General features: G+C 42.2%; 1 protein-coding gene and 1 long non-coding RNA gene across 2 annotated transcripts in view; one reads left to right on the top strand and one right to left on the bottom strand.

The window, feature by feature from the left end:
* The first annotated feature begins 216 nt into the window (after positions 1-216).
* On the top strand, positions 217-2,329 carry LOC121909678. The gene is made up of 2 exons (XR_006099495.1): positions 217-373; positions 637-2,329. It is a non-coding gene; the product is annotated as an uncharacterized LOC121909678 (long non-coding RNA).
* A 10,341-nt stretch (positions 2,330-12,670) lies between these two features.
* The window catches only part of uvrag (UV radiation resistance associated gene), an 86,734-nt gene continuing 80,861 nt past the window's right edge, over positions 12,671-18,543 (bottom strand). The window contains exon 15 of the mRNA XM_042431936.1: positions 12,671-15,542. Coding sequence (XP_042287870.1) covers positions 14,708-15,542 — 835 coding nt within the window. The 3' untranslated portion in view covers positions 12,671-14,707. The remainder of the gene's footprint in view (positions 15,543-18,543) is intronic.

The raw sequence follows: 18,543 nt of genomic DNA, 5'->3' as shown, positions 1-18,543 counted from the left end.
GGTTGTCAGAGACCCCTTTTATACCTTGCGTTAAAATGGATTGCAATCAAAAAGTACTTGACCACATTAAAGTACAGGTGAAATGCACCCAAGACACATTGAGGATGGATTGTGATCCGATCAGCCAAACCACCTCTGAATGTGGTTAGGGACGCATTGTGACCAAATTGAACACAAGTGTAAATGCAATTGTGTTGTCAGTCAACATACAACAACTACGTAGGTGAAAATATGTAATCACACGCAACTGTTCCAAACCAGTGAGGTAGCAGCCATTATCAAGTTAGCAAGCTAAGCTACTAGCAAAAAAGCAAAGCTATATTCAAGACACTCGTGGATGGAGTCAAGACGGCTTATTCTCCCTCTTCAAAAAGTAAGCAAAAGTCCATACAATAGCGCAGCTTCACAGATGGCTACCATCTTTTTTTTTGGACCTGCATAAATAATGAGAGGCAGATATAATGTTGAGTTGTTTGAACTGGACAGAGCAATCTCAATCAGATCCCAATGTGGACCCTAGAGACACATATTAATACCAGGTGTAAATGTAATCAGGTTAAATCATATCTAGATACAATCTGGATATGAAACGCATTTGTCATGGATTATCCACTTGAGAGACTGTGTTTTTCACAGATATGGTGATGGATCCTGAGCTGTCAAGGCTCAGGGAAGAGCTCCTAACCATTGAGAGCCTGATCAGCAAACTACTTAGCTGGCAAGCTCAACTGCACTCCCGCCTGGTCGAGCTGAAGCCTGCTGGCATGGAAAACAAGTTGCCTGATGATGACAGCGTAAAATGGTTTGGTCCCCCCCAGTAGAAAGTCTCCATTTGGGTCATCTTGGGCATCAGTGGTGAAAGGAAATAAGAGACTGTCACTCCCTCTTTTATAATCCCCAGAGGTTGACAGAGTTCTCCCGCTGTCAAACTTCCACTCCACTATGTGATCTACCAGATGACGACAGTTCATCATCCCTCGTGCCTGCTATTCAAATGTCTCCTCGGAGAAGGAAGTGCCTGGCTATCCCTGTGAGGAATGCACTGTCACGTCCTTCCAAGCCCAGACGTCCAAGGATATCATTACCGCCCCGCAGGCCCGAGTCCGGAGGCCTCCGCCTTCCCTCGTTGACTAGATGGAATGGAATCCATCCATCTATGCTAACCCGCCCAGTCACCTCCCCAAGTGACCCGGCAGTCTGGTCTGGCTTTGGCTGACAGTGTGCCCCCTCCTGTGCCTGTTATCAACTTCAGGGACCCCCTCTCAAATATTGTCTGAGATCCGGATTTCTCCTGGTGGGAGACTCAATTGTTTGCTTTGTGGAACTCCCCAGGGGCTTAAAATACTGTTTCTCTGGTGTGAAAATCTTGGATATAGCCCAGTACATCCCTTCAATTATAGAGCTCCACCCATCCGCGCATATAGTCTTCATCCACATGAGCACAAATGATGTCAGGTATAACCAATCAATCAAACTCCAACATGATATCGAACTTCTTGCCATAACTGTTGAAAGTCTGGGTAAACAATGTGTAATATCTGGGCCCATTCCAACTCAGCTTTTTAGTTTTAATCAGTGGCTTCAAGTGCTGTGCTCTGCCACCAGTTTCAGCTTTATTGATCACTTTGATGTATTTTGGAATAGAGAGACTTATATAAAAGAGATAGTCTACACCCTAACAAAAAGGGCACAAATTTGCTCACAGCAAATTTTGTTTCTTTTATAAACAAAACTTTGCCATGCTGACTATCCAGCACAACCCCACTTCTACAGTGTTCAGATGGTTCTCAAATGAAAATTTGAGAATGGTCTAATGACCATTTGTGGTATGAGACAAACCACTGTGCAAAAGGACAGCAACAATTGGTTTGTAGACCACCTAGATATGATTACAGTTTTATCAGTGAATTTGCTGAATTGCTGTCCCTAACTCTGCCTACATTCAACAAGTTTCTGATCCTTGGGGACTTTAATATTCATGTCTGCTGCCCTGACAAAACCTTGGGCCTGGAGTTCTTAATCCTTATAGAGTCTCTTAACTTATCACATGCTCTGACTGGACCTACTCACTCAAAAGGCCACACTCTTGATCAAGTCTTATCCTATGGTATAAAGATTCCAGATATTGAATCCGTAGATGCCTATAACTCTGACCACCAATGCCTTATGTTTAACAAGGTGTTGCCTTGCGTTATGTCATTGATTCTCCCCTGGGCCAGATATAAGATGCCACCCCTGAGAAATGCGACAAATTTCCTTCTTTACTCAGAAGATATCAATTATATGATATATATATATATATATATAGTAAAGAAAACGAAACCCTCAACCTGTTCTTTAGATATTCTTCCTCTAAATAACGTTTTTAACACAGTTACCCTTCTATTCTACAAATTTTAAACTGCTCTCTGTTGATAGGTTTGGACAAGGAAACATGATCTCATTTTACTTATCCTGGCCTCCCTACACTGGCCACCTATTGAATTGATTTCAAGATATTATTGTTACTTACAAAGCCCAGACACACCTCGCTCCAAGTTATTTATCAGATCTCTTATTGCCTTACGTCCCTTCCCACTCCCTGAGATGCGTGGATACGTCATTCCTTGTTGTTCCAAGGTCCAGATTGATACACAAAGGTGATGGAGCCTTTGCAGTCACGGCTCCTAGACTTTGGAATGACCTGCCTGAGGAGATCAGGGCTGCAAACTCTGTCTAATCTTTTAAATCACTTTTGAAAACCCACTTTTTTAAAACTGCTTTTCAGTGAATTCATTTATATGTCATGGCATTTAAGTTTGTTTCACTCTCTTTGTATTTTAAATATACTCTGTTTTTATTGCAAAGCACTTTGTAACTGTACATAAATAAAGTTGTTGTTATTATTATTATTATTATTATTATTATTATTATTATTGTAGGAGTGTAAATGTACATAGCAGTTTATGTGGGGCAGGCAGGAAGAAAATGATTTCAGAGGCTCTGTTCTGGCCAAATCAGACACTGTTTCCAGGCGAATCAAGGCTGTCGGTGCAGCCAGGAGGACATTCTTTTATTCTTTGTTGCAGCCAGCAGACTTAAGCAAATCCTCACGCAGGAGTGTCCTACCTGCTGGGTGGATTTTTAGAAAAGGGTGCTTAGCCCCACGCCCCTCCCTGGAAATCTCATTTAGCACCCAAATGACTCTCCCTCACACACACGCACACACACATAAAACACTTTTCATCCCTCTCCCCTCTTTCACTTCCTCTCGCTCCTTGTGTAACTGGTCTTACTGAGAGACAATGAACATCAGATGTGTGTAATTGCCGCTGGGATATAAAGGCCTGGATGCACCTGTGATGTATAAGATGAGACAATTACACGCATGACAAGGTAATTAGTAAGGAGGACATCAAGTCAATTTAACAACCTTGAAGATTTCCTCATTAAATGCTGGTATTTCAGTGATTATCAGTGACAGTGGCCATGTGTGTCCCATTATCAGATGCCTTAGAGTTTGCACAGCTAAGAAGTGGCTTTACTCTTGGTTTGAGTCCAAACACAATCTTCTTTTTCATGCTGGACATTTTGAATATAACAACACACTTGGGATGGAAATATCTCAAAATTTAATAAGGGGAGTTTAGTTGATCAACATGTTAGTTACTAACCCCAGTAGCTATTGCACAAAAATAATTGTCTACTTCTACATGTACTGAGTCTTACAGTATGAATCCATATCCCTCAAATTGTTCTAATGTGTTTTTCATTAAGGATTCTGTGAAATTGTTACTTGTTTGGTCAAGTTTCATGACGTGCTTCATCATATACCACAGTATACTCTTAAAAAAGAAGACAAATATCTGTACCTGGAAGACAACACACATTTGTGTTACTTTTCAACAGATCATATGTTACTGATACATTTGCACACAACATATGTTATTAATAAAAACTTTTATTGAAAAATAACAAATGTGCACTGTCCTGAAGAAGACACACAGATGTGGTAAATATGACACTGTGCTTGACCTGAGTGTGACCTGTGTTTGTAATGGTTGCTATGGGAATAAAGTCTGTAAAGCTGACTGTTTGTTAAACTGTTTGATCTGTAGCAGCTGACCTTTGGTGGGCCATTTTGGGTTTAACAATAAACCAAACTCCATTAAAAAATCTACAAAATTCAAAGTGCTGTTGCCTATTAGCAAATTGTGACCTTTCAAACTGAACCGATGTCTACTCAAGACCCTTTGTCAGAGGTTGCATGCCTATGAGTTGTGAGCAGTTAACCAAAGAATTATGTTCTCTTGCTCTTCCATTTGAATAGTTTTAGAGACCTAAAGATGTTAAGCCCTCACATATTTCATTATTAACAACACTTAGAGTCTATAGCCATGCTAGCAGCTCTGTGAGGCTGTACTTAGGCACAGTGGTACTAGAGTAAATGTAATGTTAGCATGCTAACACACCTACAATGCCAATGGTAACATGATGTTAAGTAGGTATAATGTTTACCATGTTTACCATCTTAGTTCAGCCTGTTAGCATGCTACCATTTACTAATTAGCACTAAACACCAAGTAGCTGAGACTGATGAGAATGTCACTATGCAGGTATTTGGTTGTAAACCAAAGCATTGGAAAAATACTTAGATGATGGTGGGAAAAGTCAGGTAGTCAATAAATTCAGTATGCCTCTACCTCTGGGAACAATGAATGCTTGTTCAAAATTCAGTTCCAATCCATTCAATGGTTGTTGAGATATTTAGTCTGAGCCAAAGTGGAGGAATGACAAATGACATTCCCATCCTTAGAGCCACAACTGCTAGAGTGGTTAATAAAAAGCAAAGATCAGACCAAAGTCAGAAAAATAAACATTTGTGTTGCAGAGATTTCCCATCTTATGAATCATCTCGATCCTCAGACTTATCTAGCAACCCCACCACTTTAGAATATCACTCTAAACCTACTCAGCACTAACCCTATCCCTATTTTAGTAAAAGCTATTAATAAATTGACACCTGCACAAATACTTGGTGAATAGTCTGATTTGGCTGAATAAACAGGCATAGTCAATGCTACTAGATGCAAGCATTAAGATGAATTAAGGAGATGATCCACTAATTCACTATAGTTTTTCACTCATATTCTTCTTACTGTATGAGCATTTACAAAAAAGCATGGCAACATTAAGCTGCAATTCTTTAAATGGAGCATCTCTCATCAAAAAGTACAAGTGGAAAAAATAATTGCATTCACATCACACCTGCACATCTTGGGTAGGTTATGGTGGGACTTTGTCAGCCAAAAGAAGAGCACAATCATGCTGAAACAATCTACCAATAATGGTTCAATGTGTGCAAACAACAAGCAGATACCAACGGTATTTCTCTTTACTCTTTTTGGTTTCTTCTCATCAGATGCCATGCAGCGGTATGTAATCCTTGGTAGCGGCTCAGCAGGACACCGTTGTTGTTTGGGAAGACTGATGCTCAGCCAGTGCTTTAGTCACGAGATCAGCACCATGAATCAATGCATGGCTGTACCTCAAAGGCAAACAGAGAAAGGGGATCATTCCCAGAAAGAAGAGAGGAGAAAACATGATGTTATCCAAGAAAGTACATCTACTTCAAAACATGTACATCACATACAGCTCAATGGCTACTGTACAAAAGCAAAATGATCATCCGGCAAAAATCTAATCTTTCCCTTGGTGCAGTGATATGTCTTTTCTTATTGTTTGCCATTGTTGGCTGTAGGGGGACTGTTGTTAGGGCCCATTGTGTGTTAGGGGAGTATTCCCCTCCTCGTCTGTATGTCAGGTGTCAATTACGTCATTCATACTCTCTAAATGTAATTATAGAAAACCACAGTGTCTTCAAGCACGGATCTACCACAAAATGCTTGCATGAGTGCAATGACATCAGTCCTCAGCAATTGGTTTTAATTTCACAAGGTCGATAATAAAACTGTCATGGTCTTTGTGATATTATTTTTTACCCAGAATTCTGCACTCACAGCACTCCAATCCCAATATTGATATTGCTGCAATGAAATCAGCTGGACACCACTGCGTTTCATTAGGCTGTGCAACCGGAGCATGTGGAGAGAATAAGTAAGTCCTATAAAAGTCTGGGTTTGCTGAATGGCTGGGAAAGGTTTAGACTCACGTTATAAGAAAGAAAACAGTGGGAGTGATAGCGAGGAGTGAGGTTTTACTGCCGAAATATTGGAGAGGTGACTGGGATTTCATCCAGGCAGATAGTCTTGTTTCTGAGATGGCTTAAACAGCTGAGACAGGTCGCAGCACAATGTTTACTGGCCAAGTCCAGGACCAGGACGGGTCAAGGTGAGCGGATACATCAGGGTCTGGTCTGAGCTCTCAGACAGGACACCGGAGTTGCAATGTCTCCCACCACGCTTGTAACACAGTCCCTCAATCCCTGTATTATGACTGTAATCCAGCCATAAAGAGTTATAGTCGCAGTATGAGCTCTCAACTCGCTAATGAATAAGAAAGTACTTTCAGTCTTTGTGTTGACTTTAAACCACAGAGTTGAACACTGGCCAAGGCTGATACCTGACTCCTGCCTCTTCTTGTCTCCTGTGATGGGACTTATTTATTGATACATTGAACTCAGTCATGTATTAACATCCTGAATACTGTTCATACATAAAGTTAAAGGAGTAGTTCATCATTTAATGTGTTAAATATCAAACTACAGAAATACAGCAGATGGGTAGCAGCAAGCCTGGCTCTGTCAAAAGGCTAAAAAAATCCACCTACCACAGTTAACATGCTGTATCTCATTTATTTAATCTGTAATGAAACCGAAGTTCAAAACAGCAACTGGCAACCTCTCGGCAAGACTCCAGGAAGTCATTCCTCCCGGCCAAGAAATAACCTGTAAAACCACAACCTGGCATTTTTTTTTGCACTTCAGTTTTGGTTATGATTAAATAAACAAGATATCATGTGTTAATTGGTGAAGTTTAGAGGAACTGGTAGATGGATTTGCTACCTTTGGACAGAACCAGCTGTTTCCCCCTGCTTTCAGTCTGTATGCTAAGCTAAGCTAACTGCTGCTGCTGGCTGTCTCATTTCTCATCAGATAAATTTACTTTGCTGCAGTCATCTGCTTAAAAGAAGTTAAAACTGACTGAAAGGAGGGATTTGACACTTGATACCATCTTTTTCCTACTATGTGATTCCCAAGAGAAACATGAAAGTCACTGTAATGCAGCCATCAAATATTCTTGACTTTCTTGTCTTCCATTTGTTAACAGATTTCCAAAAATATACGTAGATGCCATTATACCTGCCATCAGGCAGCTACAGTGAATGAGTGACACCCACAGAGAGATCTACAGTATGATGGAGATCAGGTGATGACAAGGGTATAGAGTATCATTGAGACCAAAGAATGACAAGGGTACGGTGAATGACTTTGACCTGGGACTGACTGTGTGTCAGACGATACAGCTGCTGTGTAAATGAAGTGTTGATGGACTGCAGCTATTCTCCTCCCTGTGCACAAGGTTTATCCTACTTATGATATTTGTTTGAATGGATTCTACTCTATAACAAAACAGCAATCCGAATAAGATGGATTGGACAGTTTGGCTGGTAACTATTGAAATCAATAATCAGAGCTAATGGGGACACTTGTATGGGGGTAAAGACAGAGAGTAAGGGTGCATTCATTACTGTCACATTCATACACATACACACATTGTGGTGTAAAGCCCAGAGGCCCAAGCTGAGACGGCCAGTGGTGCTGGTTTGGCTGGTGTGTATTTTGTGAGGTGCCTGTGATGATAAACAGTACAGCAGACTATACACTGCAGCAGTGCTGAACTCTTTAAAGTGAGCACTCAGCTCAAAAATATGAAGATGGCTTCATGAGTAAATCAGGCCTGCTTACTCTCAGTCTCAGTGCCTCAGTTCTTGTTCTCATAAACTTTAAACTATAATAACAACCTGCAAACTATCAAAGTCTCAAGCCGTGCACCTGTGCAAGGGCACATTTGCTCAAATACAACGCTTAGCGCAGGCCTGCCTTCCATGATGGCACAAATGTCCCTTCTCTGGCCTGATGAAATGTCATTCCGAGAAGGCCAAGCGTTGAGGCCTTCAGACACCTGTGGGAGCTTAGCTGTGTGAGCAGACAGTCTGCAGAGTGACACAAGGAGCTTATAGGATTCAGGAACAGGAAACTGCTTTATGTGAATCTGGAAACAGAAAGCACTAAACGATGGATTCAGCGATCATTTGCATTATTGAAACTCCTAATGGGAGAAGTCCAGAAGGAGTTTCTAAAAGTACAATGTTTATTGCCATGAAATATATTGATAGTAGCCAACCATAATCTGCCTGAAGCAACCAAGGGGAGATGTGAATTACAAGCACACAGTATGATACAAATGCTGCAAGTTACTGTTTTCCGGTGCTTAACGTGAACAAATTGATACATTACCTGGAGCCCTGACAACAAAGTGACACGGTAATACCACCAGAAAGGCTGGATTTTGCTCAGTTAAGTGCATAATGAGGTAAAGGAATGCAGAAGGGCTTATTTCATTAGAAACGGGCTTACTTCAAGTACTGAATGCACAGTAAGGTTAGTCACATGTACAACCACATGTGTACATGTATATAAAGGTCTACGGTGCTCACATTGTCAGGGTGAATAAAGGCAAAGAGCTTTAACGCCTTTTAGCCACCTGACTGAAATAGCTCTAGTTACGTCAGAGCAAACATAACGTGATGTTGAGAATCTGAAATGAAAAAGTTTCCCCTAAATCATTAGACTAGATTAAACTTCCCTAAATTTAATCTATGAATAAATAAATATGAAACAACTCCCGCAAATACAAAAGACACCACAGCTTCTACTCTTAGATGCTGTTTAGATTGCAAATTATAACAGATACTCAAGAGAAAAACAAGGTTTACAACATAGTTTCCCATGTTGTACTTGGGACTTTCTGTCACGGCCCTGGCTCCATCTCTAGTGTTGTCCCTTACATTTCCTGTGTTTCCTCTTTTCTTTGTGTTTCTTGTCCCCTGTTTATATCCCCATGTGTTTGTGTGTGTGTGAGGGGCAGGCATGACTCCTCCTTCCTCTGGCTTCTCCCTGATTACTCCTGATGCTCAGCACCTGCTCTAATCACTGCACCTGCCATACATCATCTTATCAGCCAGACAGTATATCTTACCCAGATCACCAACCACTCTTTGCCAGATTGTTCAATCAGCTACAGTGGTAGTCACATGCTCTTGGTTGCTCAGTCTTCATGCAGTTCTCAGTTATTTCCTCATGTTCCATGCCTTGTGTACTATTGTTAGTTCTCCTCTGCTCTCAGGATCTTCACCATCTGGTTACCTCTGCCTGCTAACCACACCACGCTAACTCTCTCTGACCCACCTCAGTAGCACCATCGCCATTCCCCCACCTGCTTCATCCCCTATGTTGAAATAAATCCCTTTTTATATATACACTTTTGACCTGTCTCCTGGTCTGCATTTGTGTCCACTCACTCTCACCAACCAGGGTATGCTACTCCAAACACAAGCAGGACCTCTGTGGAACCATGGGCACCCTCAAGTCACTTGCCTCTCATGTGGCTCAGATTGGACAACAGGTTGACCAGCTCTTCTCCTCTCTTGCTCCTCCAGTCCCAGACACTGGTCAGTTCTCCCACTCCAGTACTTTCCACAGTTTTGTCAGCCTCCCAGCTCAGGGAACCCCACATACCAGTGCCTGAACTGTACGCTGGTGATTTAGGGACATGCAGGGCCTTCCTCACTCAGTGTTCTCTAGTGTTTGAGCAACAGCCCCTCACTTATTTGATACACAGGGCTAAGATAGTCTATATTATGGGGTTACTCAGGGGGACAGCCTTAGCTTGGAATACTACTGTTTGGGATAGCAACTCTTCTGCCAGCTCCTCCTACCCTAGCTTTGTGTCAGAAATGAGGACCATTTGACCATCCTGTTGGCAGTGGAGATGCGTCTAAACACCTCCTGCTATTAGATCAGGGCTCCTGCAGTGTAGTTGAATACTCTGAATTCGGAGTATTCAGTTACACTGAGACTCAGGATGGAATGATGCCTCATTTCAAGTTGTGTTTCACAGTGGGTTGAGCAACACTGTTGAGGATGAGCTAGCTACCAGGGATGAGACAGATTCCCTAGACTCATTAATTTCCCTGTCCATTAAATTAGATAATTGTCTCCATGAGTGAGAGAAAAAGCTAGCCAGCTCCCATTTGTAGTTAAAACTAACCCACATCCTCCACCTAATCCCCATGTTTCCTCTGGCCTCCCACACCTGCTGAGGAACCCATGCAACTCAGCAGACTTTGCCTAGGTGGAACATCTCCAGAGAATAAAAGTGGGGCTGTGGCAAGCCAGGTGGGTCGCCTAGAGGCTCCCATTGAGGGGGAGAGGGGGTACCATCACGGCCCTGGCTGTGCCTTTAGTGTTCTCCCTTATGTTTGCCCTTTTCCTTGTGTGTCTTGTCTCGTTTGTCTCCCTGTATGTGAGTGGCAGGCATGGCTCCTCCTTCCTCTGGCTACTCCCAGATAACTCCTGATGCACAGCACCTGCTCTAATCAGCATCCATCCATCATCTCATCAGCCAGACAGTATATCTTCCCTGGATTGCCACCCACTCTTTGCCAGATTATTCAGTCAGCTACAGTAGTAGTCACATGTTCTTGGTTGCTCAGTTTTTGCGCAGTTCTGAGTTATTTCTTCGTGTTCTATGCCTTGTGTACTAACATTAATTCTCCTCTGTTCTCAGGATCATCACCACCTGGTTACCTCTGCCTGCCTGCCAATCAGCCTGCTGCCCACACAACTCACCATGCTAACTCCCTCTGACCCAACTAAGTATACTCCTGTTGGACCGACTTTGTCTGGACCCCTACCATGACTATTCCCCCACCTGCTCACCTGCTTCATTCCCTGCAATAAATCTCTTCTTACATATACTATTGAACTTTCTCCTGGTCTGCATTTGGGTCCACTCACACCACAGATCATAACACTTTCTCTGAAGTCAGTGCGATATTTCACAGCTTTTCCATTTCATGCAATAATATGCAGGGATGCAAGGTGCAGCATGTCTCAGAGACCTAAATAAAAAAGAAGTCGAGAACAAAGGTTCAATCTGACAAAATTAAACTGAGCTAGGTGTGAAAAAATTCAAATGTTTTCCAGACAGATGAAAATCATATAGAGGCATGAAAGATTAAGAGCCCATACCTGCCAGAAAGTGTTTCAGGTGATTCAATGGAGAGTGCACCTGGATTCTTTCCCCTGTCCTTAAATGACCTCTCTGACAAATTATGTTGTAATAACCCATAAAAAAAATCATTGTTGTAAGTGCGTCATCACAAAATACGGTTGAAGGCCTTTGCTCCACCCACACAGGTTTTTTCACTTAATTTACCTGATTAGACCTCTTGTCAGGACTCAGTTGGTGTGTACAGACAAACTGATTAGCATATCTCTCAATCAGCTGCTAGTTTAGCTGCATGTGTGAGAGCGGGACAGTTTACACCTTAGTCTGATGTTTTCACTGGAGACATTTGACATAGCAGAAAAAACACGTTATTAATAATAAATCAGTTAAATAACAATGTCTGTTTTCCATTCAGGTGTGCCAGTTCCAGGGCCCTTGTTTTGTGCTTACTGGAATGGAGTAAATGTTATTAGTTACACCTGTTATTCAACATGTCTGCCATGAAAAAGGCTGATTGTTTTATTAGCCTATAGAGTGGAGATGAAACCTCTAGTCCATTAATTGAGTAGTTGATTGACAGAAAATGAATCAACAACTATTTTGATAATTGTTGAATTGTTTAAGTACTTAAAGACATTTAAGCCACCCTGGGAGAACTGCAAAGTTGGTCTGTGGTTGCTCAACTACTTTGAGTTGTTGGATGAATTGCTGTGATTCAGGATTCGATGCACACATTCTTGTCCGCCACAGTATCAACTGTAGTCACATTGGTGATCCTTTGACTTTTTATCTTGAGCCATCATCAAATCAAAGTTTTTTTCATCAAATATTTTGGTTTATGACCAAATACCTGCAAAACAAATGACATTCCCATCAGCCTCAGCTGTACTTTGTGTTTAGTGTTAATTAGAAAATGTTAGCATGCTAACACGCTTAACTAAGATGGTGAACATGATAAATATTGTAACTTCTTAGCATCAGCATGTTAGTGTTGACATTGTGAACATGTTAGCATGCTGGCGTTAGCACTTAGCTTAAAGCACAACAGGGTCTAATGCCTCATTCACACTATGTTGGATGGAAGGGAAGGATCAGAGAGATTCCCATGTTTAGGACTTGAGAGCATTCATGTCATCTGACAACTCAGGAAGGTTGCATGACAACTGAGTCGGTCGTATGAGGGTTTAAAATAATTTGCATCGAGAAAATTACACTGAACAATAGACTTTGGCTGATGTGAGGCATCCTGCTTGGTTTTCAGGCACTTGCATATAAGTAAGTGCCGAGACAGATATACCAGAGCTTTCAGAAAAATCACAGTTTCCCAGACGTAATTAAGTGGAAATTCACATGGATGCTATTTACAAGTCGGAAAGTCGTAATTATGGTAATTGAACTACAATGACATGAACAATAAGTACAGCCTCACAGATCTGTTAAAATGGCTCTAGACTCTTAGTCTTGTTTTAATTTGTTGTCAGGAGGTATTGGAATTTTGTTCATTTTCCTACCATTTTTAAACCATCAAATCTACATGTTTCATACATCATATTGTCATTGCTATCACACCTCCCACTCAAACCTGAGCACACAAATGTAGGCAGACCACACTTTTAAAGGGGCTACATACATCCATGCCATTGGACTGCAAGTCTTTAATAACAAAAAGAAACCCTCCATACAAAAGTATATGTACATGGTCACTTACTGAACTGTATAGCAATTTATGGAAATGATCTAACATGGTTCATCTTTCAGTTTTAAATACAATACTTCTCAACAGTCAGCAACCACAGTACTGGATCTGAAACACAAAGTGGGCTGCTGGTGGAGAGTCCATCTTTGTCATGGCGGGCGATGCAAAGCAGCTGTCCATGTCAGGACCCAGACACTGGCTGTAATATCAGTCTAACGTTTGACAATATTTATGTGTGACGTCACATAAGTTTTATCTTAGGGAAAATAAAACTAAATATTGATTTCTTTTGAAACAAAGCACACACAACTGTTGACATAAATAATGCAAATAAATTGCCATTGAACACCAGTGCAAGAAAGCATTCGGAACAGGGAGACACGGGACAAAATCACAGACAATGGGATTGAGACATTTGCTATTAACACTTACAGTAGAGCCTGAGTGAGACATTCCAACAGAGTACAGACAAAATTCAATTTTTGGTCTACTGAATGTGAGGATCAGTGGACATAACATTAACATTGATGTTAATATTGATGGGGTACATTAAAATTAAAGAAATAAAAGAAAAAAAAGAGGACATGGAGATGGACAGAAAAACAATTGCACCGTATCCCTGCCATGTGCTGTAAGCTCCGACCTGCCACTTTTGTGATCCTCATCTTAAGACCTGAAGGAGGAACACGGTCCTACGTGGAGAACGGTGGTTGGGTTGCCCTGTCGAAGGGGGGAAGATGCAGCGTGTCACAGTTAGGGAGTCTCTGATTGGGCTACTGGTTCCAGCTTCCACCTCACTTTGCAGTGTTAGATAGCTCAAAGGTCATTGGTGGGATTACTTGAAACCTAACTGTGATTATGAGACCGTGTTTGCATGCTAATGTGAAACCCACCCCAGACACACACACACACGCGCACACACATACACACACACATGCCCACGTTCTCCCTCCTGCACACGCCCACTGCCATGCATACTGAATGAAGGCTTGGGAAGCGTCTAAGCATTTGCTTGTACAGTCAAAGGTGTAAGTACTGGGACAGCTGGCTCTGATTCATACATGTGACTGAAGATGATCCACTTTGATAAAAGCATTCTCTCTGTTTGTGCGTCTCTTATCTATGTTATGATTTTATACTTGATGAAATACCCCAAAAAACTCTATAAGCCTCTCTTGTTTAAGTGAAACTTGAGGTAAAGTGATAAGGAAAATGATTCTGAGCTGTTGCATTGAAACATTTAAATACCCTGATGTACTGAGGCTGCACTCTGGGTGTGAATGGTAAATGAAGTCTAGAGGTGATAATGTTTTATACAAGAAGTTATGGGCTGTTATTGCAGGAAGGGTTTGAAAGCAAAGTGCAGGTGACATATATTGTTTGTGAGTCATGTTAAATTTGGCATTAATGGTCCCCTTTTATGGAACAACAAACTACAATAGCTGACACTAATTTATAATGGGCGATTATTAACACACAAAATGTCCGAGTTATTGTTAAAAATATATTATTGTTGGCATCAAAAATGAAAAATGACTTAAGCTTACCGTCCCAATACTTGCGCTTTTAACTGCATTTCATTTAAGAGATTACTATGGAAATGTTTACATTAAGTGCAAATTGGTCATTATTCCAGAATAGCTCCTATGTTTTTGATGCTGCGTTTAGAGAGTGGGGATCCCACCCTTGTCCTCTCAGTCCATGTCCCTGCCTTATATTTGTCCAAACCCTCTGTGCAAGTTTTTTCATGTCTGCCTCTCTTCTTAGGTCCTCTTCCTCACTTATCAGAGTTTTTGCGTGGTCGGCGGAAGCTGGACATGTTCTCATTTAGTGCATAGATGCGCCTGGAGAACTCCTCAAAACCAGCCACGTCCAGCTCGCCCAGCACCTGCTCATCACACTCCACAGCTACTGCGTGGTCCACAGGGATGCAGCGGTAATCTTCCAGCCGGGCCTCATCTGCTAGCCCTAACCCTAACCCCAAACCCATCCCCAATCCCAGGCCGGTGGCCTCTGTGCCCATTATCTCCTCAGCTTGCTCCACCGAGCAGTGCAGCTCTGGGACCAGTCCTGACACCTGTCCTGGTACCAAAGAGCCGTTCATGGTGCCTGAGTGCTGACTAGTGGCCACTGTTTCCTCGCCTGTGTCCCCCACTGTGGAAGAGTTGGGTGCAACTGTGCTGCTGGGTGGCTGCTCTTCAGTCTCTTCTTCTTTCTCTACTTCAATCTCTCTGTCAATGCTTCTGCGTCTCTCCACCTCCACTGCTGTCTCACCACCCTCCTCCTTCTCTTCCTTCTGCTCTCCCTCCTCTTTTGCCTCTGTAGGCTCAGACAGGTTAAGTGAGGCCATGCCAGCATCGAGGGAGGAGGACAGGTGTTTGGGTGAAGGCGAGGGTGGTGCCAGCCCAACCGGGGGCTGCTCTTCACCAGTGGCTGTGTTGTAGCTGGGTGGGGGAGTTGACTTATACTTATCGGCCTCCGAGCTTGCCCTTTTCCTCAGGCCTCGGTCTGGTGAGCTGGTGCGACAGGGGTAGCCTATCTCTGAGGCAGCAGACACAGCAAGCTGGGACTTGGTGGGCACTGGGATGGAGCTGGAGACATGGTGTCGGTCACTGTGAGGAAGAGAGAGAAAGACACTAAATGAACAATGGCATAAATTAAAGCAATGATACTCGTATTACTTCTGTGTACGGCATCAAATCCAGGATAAGATGCTGCACCTCCTTGTGTTATGGTCACAAGATTTCCTGTATTTGATTTATTACAGAAGCAGTAATCCCTACAACCAACTTAAGACACTGGGGTGTCCTAAGGGAGCAAATGTGACACCCACGTTCTTTTTGGACGTGGTTCTTGTGGTAACGTAACTTCAGTTTGAGAAGTGGGGAGGATACAATAAAACAGTGGGTCTGGGGGTCCTCCTGCAAGAAAAAAATTGCGATTTGAATCCCATTTGCTGCATTTCTACATATATTTAGGGACTACAGTAACATATAACCTACCTGCAACTCAGTGCTGCTTCTCCCTGCCTCACCCCCCCTGTCTTCCATAGACACCTCCACCTTATCTGATCTCTGATTTGAAAGCAGAGTCAAGTTATCCTATTGAGCCCATGGCGTGTGAGTCTAATGTTAAAGTAAACTAGCAGCGAGAGAGACTCTGCTTTTCATACATTGTTGACGGATACTTGCTGTGGTTTAAGGTGGACTTGTTTTTAAGTTATATATGTTAATAGAAAAATCATGCTGTTTTACAACCATCTTAAGTATTTAGTTTTTCAAATCGCTTTTTCCCCGTTTGGAAATATGTTATGGGCTGGTGACTATTTTGCTCACCAAGGGGAGGGGGAGGTGGAAGGGGAATGAGAGCTTCAGCAGGTGCTGTTTCCGCATGGTCCTAGAGCGTGCAGTTTCTCCTGTTGTTGTTTTTTTTAAAATATAATATAATATATAGTTTTCTGACTAAAAAAAGTGGAGGAGACCAATACTGCCTTCTGAAAAAATGCAGGGGACAAGTTCCCTGTGTCTGCCCTGTAAATTACTCCCCTGCTGGTTCTCCATTGATCTCATCAGCATCCGTCCACCCAAAGCACCCAGCTCCTTTCAGGAAATGCAGGAAAAAAACAGCTGCAGCTCTTTGTAAATCACTCCACCTTACAACATTCAGAAAACATTTGTGCAGCCTGTGAAACTACACTCGTGTTCTGCTGACTAGAAGCACGCAGCAGGCGTCTACCCAAGTATGTCAGACATTTTCCTCCATAACAGATAACAGACTCGCGATCTGGGACACCCCGCCCCACCCCAGCACTGAAGCCATAAATTTACTTAAATGGGGGCCTCACCGCTCCTTCCGATAGCCAAGGCCATGTATAATTCACCATGACTACTTAGCGGTGAGCTTAACGTGACCATTCCACTATCTCAGAGCCAAGGCATAGTACTCTTGGGGTCAGAGGTGAAGCAGAGCCTCACTGTGCTCTCTGGAGATTCACATGTGTTGGTTAAAGACTTCAGGACAAATCTCTGCTTCAGTTGGACATGCAGTCATAACAGATGCCCATATAAATTTTCTCCTGTCGCTTGGCACTTATAAAGGAAGCCTTCTTTGTAACAGTGGCACTCAGACATCCGTGATGAGAGCACTGGTTGACATTTGCATTTATTGTGTACGAGCTCACTCTCTGATGGACAGTTTCACCACCAAACACATGACAGCTTGTAAAAAGGCCCCTGACTTTGACCCTTGCAGGCACCCTGCCGAGGTGGTCCTGACAGGGTTCATAGGCAGGACACTCTGCTGAGAAGAGTTGAGATGCCTGTCTAGTTTTAAGAGAAACTTCAAAGCGCCTGTGATACACTAAATTAGAACCATCCATGGTCTGAAGGTACAGTATGTAACCGCTTATAGTAACGACCTGAACTGTACCTCATAGCTAAAATTTAAGCTAATTGAAGGCATATAGATGTAAATGTTGGACGGTCAACCAAGGTCGAGGTTAAGAAAATAAGGGTATGGGGTAATGACCTGATGATCTGAGAGGGTTCATCTTAAGTGGGCAGAACAGGAGATGGACTGTGCTTTACTTGGCAGCACATGTCCATTAAAACACATCATTTAATACAATTGGCTTAAGCCTGGCCTCCTAACAAGCACACGGTAAATTCTAGAGCAAAGCATTTTTCTGGCAAAATGGAAACAATGTCCTCTTAAACACCTAATTTTCTGGTGAGGGAAATGAAAAGGATGAATAGAGAGAAGTTGAATGATTTGCCATCTCAAACACTTATCTCTGACTTTCCAAATGAAACCATCATGGGCTCTTTGGAACCCAGTCCAAAAATTCAAAACCTGATTTGGTGGAAAGGAATAAAGACAGATGTCATGAGAAGTCAATTATAATTTAAGTAACTGGAAAATGTGGTTCAGACTCTTTGAAACAAAATACAGGTTCGGAAACCAGAGACGACTGGTACTGAGCAAAAAGTTTAAGGTTTCCATTCATCATTTATAACAAGTTAATAAGTGACTACTATGTTCTTAGCTTGACTGAGTGATGTCCTTATGGCAAAGGCTGATTAGATGGCTTTGATTTTAATTATTATCAGCCATTTTCTTTCATTACTCCCTCCAGCTGGCTCTCTCATATAATCCATTTGCTCTGATTTCAGCTGGTCATCTATGCCACAAACATATATTACTGACACTGGCTTAAAATCAAATGATCATCATGCCACGTATTTTGTATAATGAGGATTTTTTTATTTGGACGGTGTTATTTTGTTCCACTCTGTTTCTGGGTTAGGCCTCCATTAGTTCTATTATTTGTGTCAAATTGTGCAGCAGTGTATGATTTACAGAGGAGACTGGGTGTGTCAGTAAGGACTTCAGCCAGGCAAACCTCTGAGCGGTCATAACAAATTTTTTTCTTGAAATATTTTAACCGTTATACCTATGACATGTTTTTTAATGTGGGCAATTAGGCTACACATGTATGGCCACTGTGAGCATGTGGGCCAATTAAGTATGCTGGGAGAACAGAACTGCTGAAAAACACTTCCTAAATATGTTTGGAAAAGCTGGAACTAATACAGCGTTGTCCTCACAGGATAA

This window comes from Thunnus maccoyii, chromosome 13 (assembly GCF_910596095.1).
Source record: "Thunnus maccoyii chromosome 13, fThuMac1.1, whole genome shotgun sequence".
NCBI classification, from domain to species: Eukaryota; Metazoa; Chordata; class Actinopteri; order Scombriformes; family Scombridae; genus Thunnus; species Thunnus maccoyii.
Note: the sequence above shows the minus strand (reverse complement) of the source record. Positions and strands in the feature narration are given on the sequence as shown.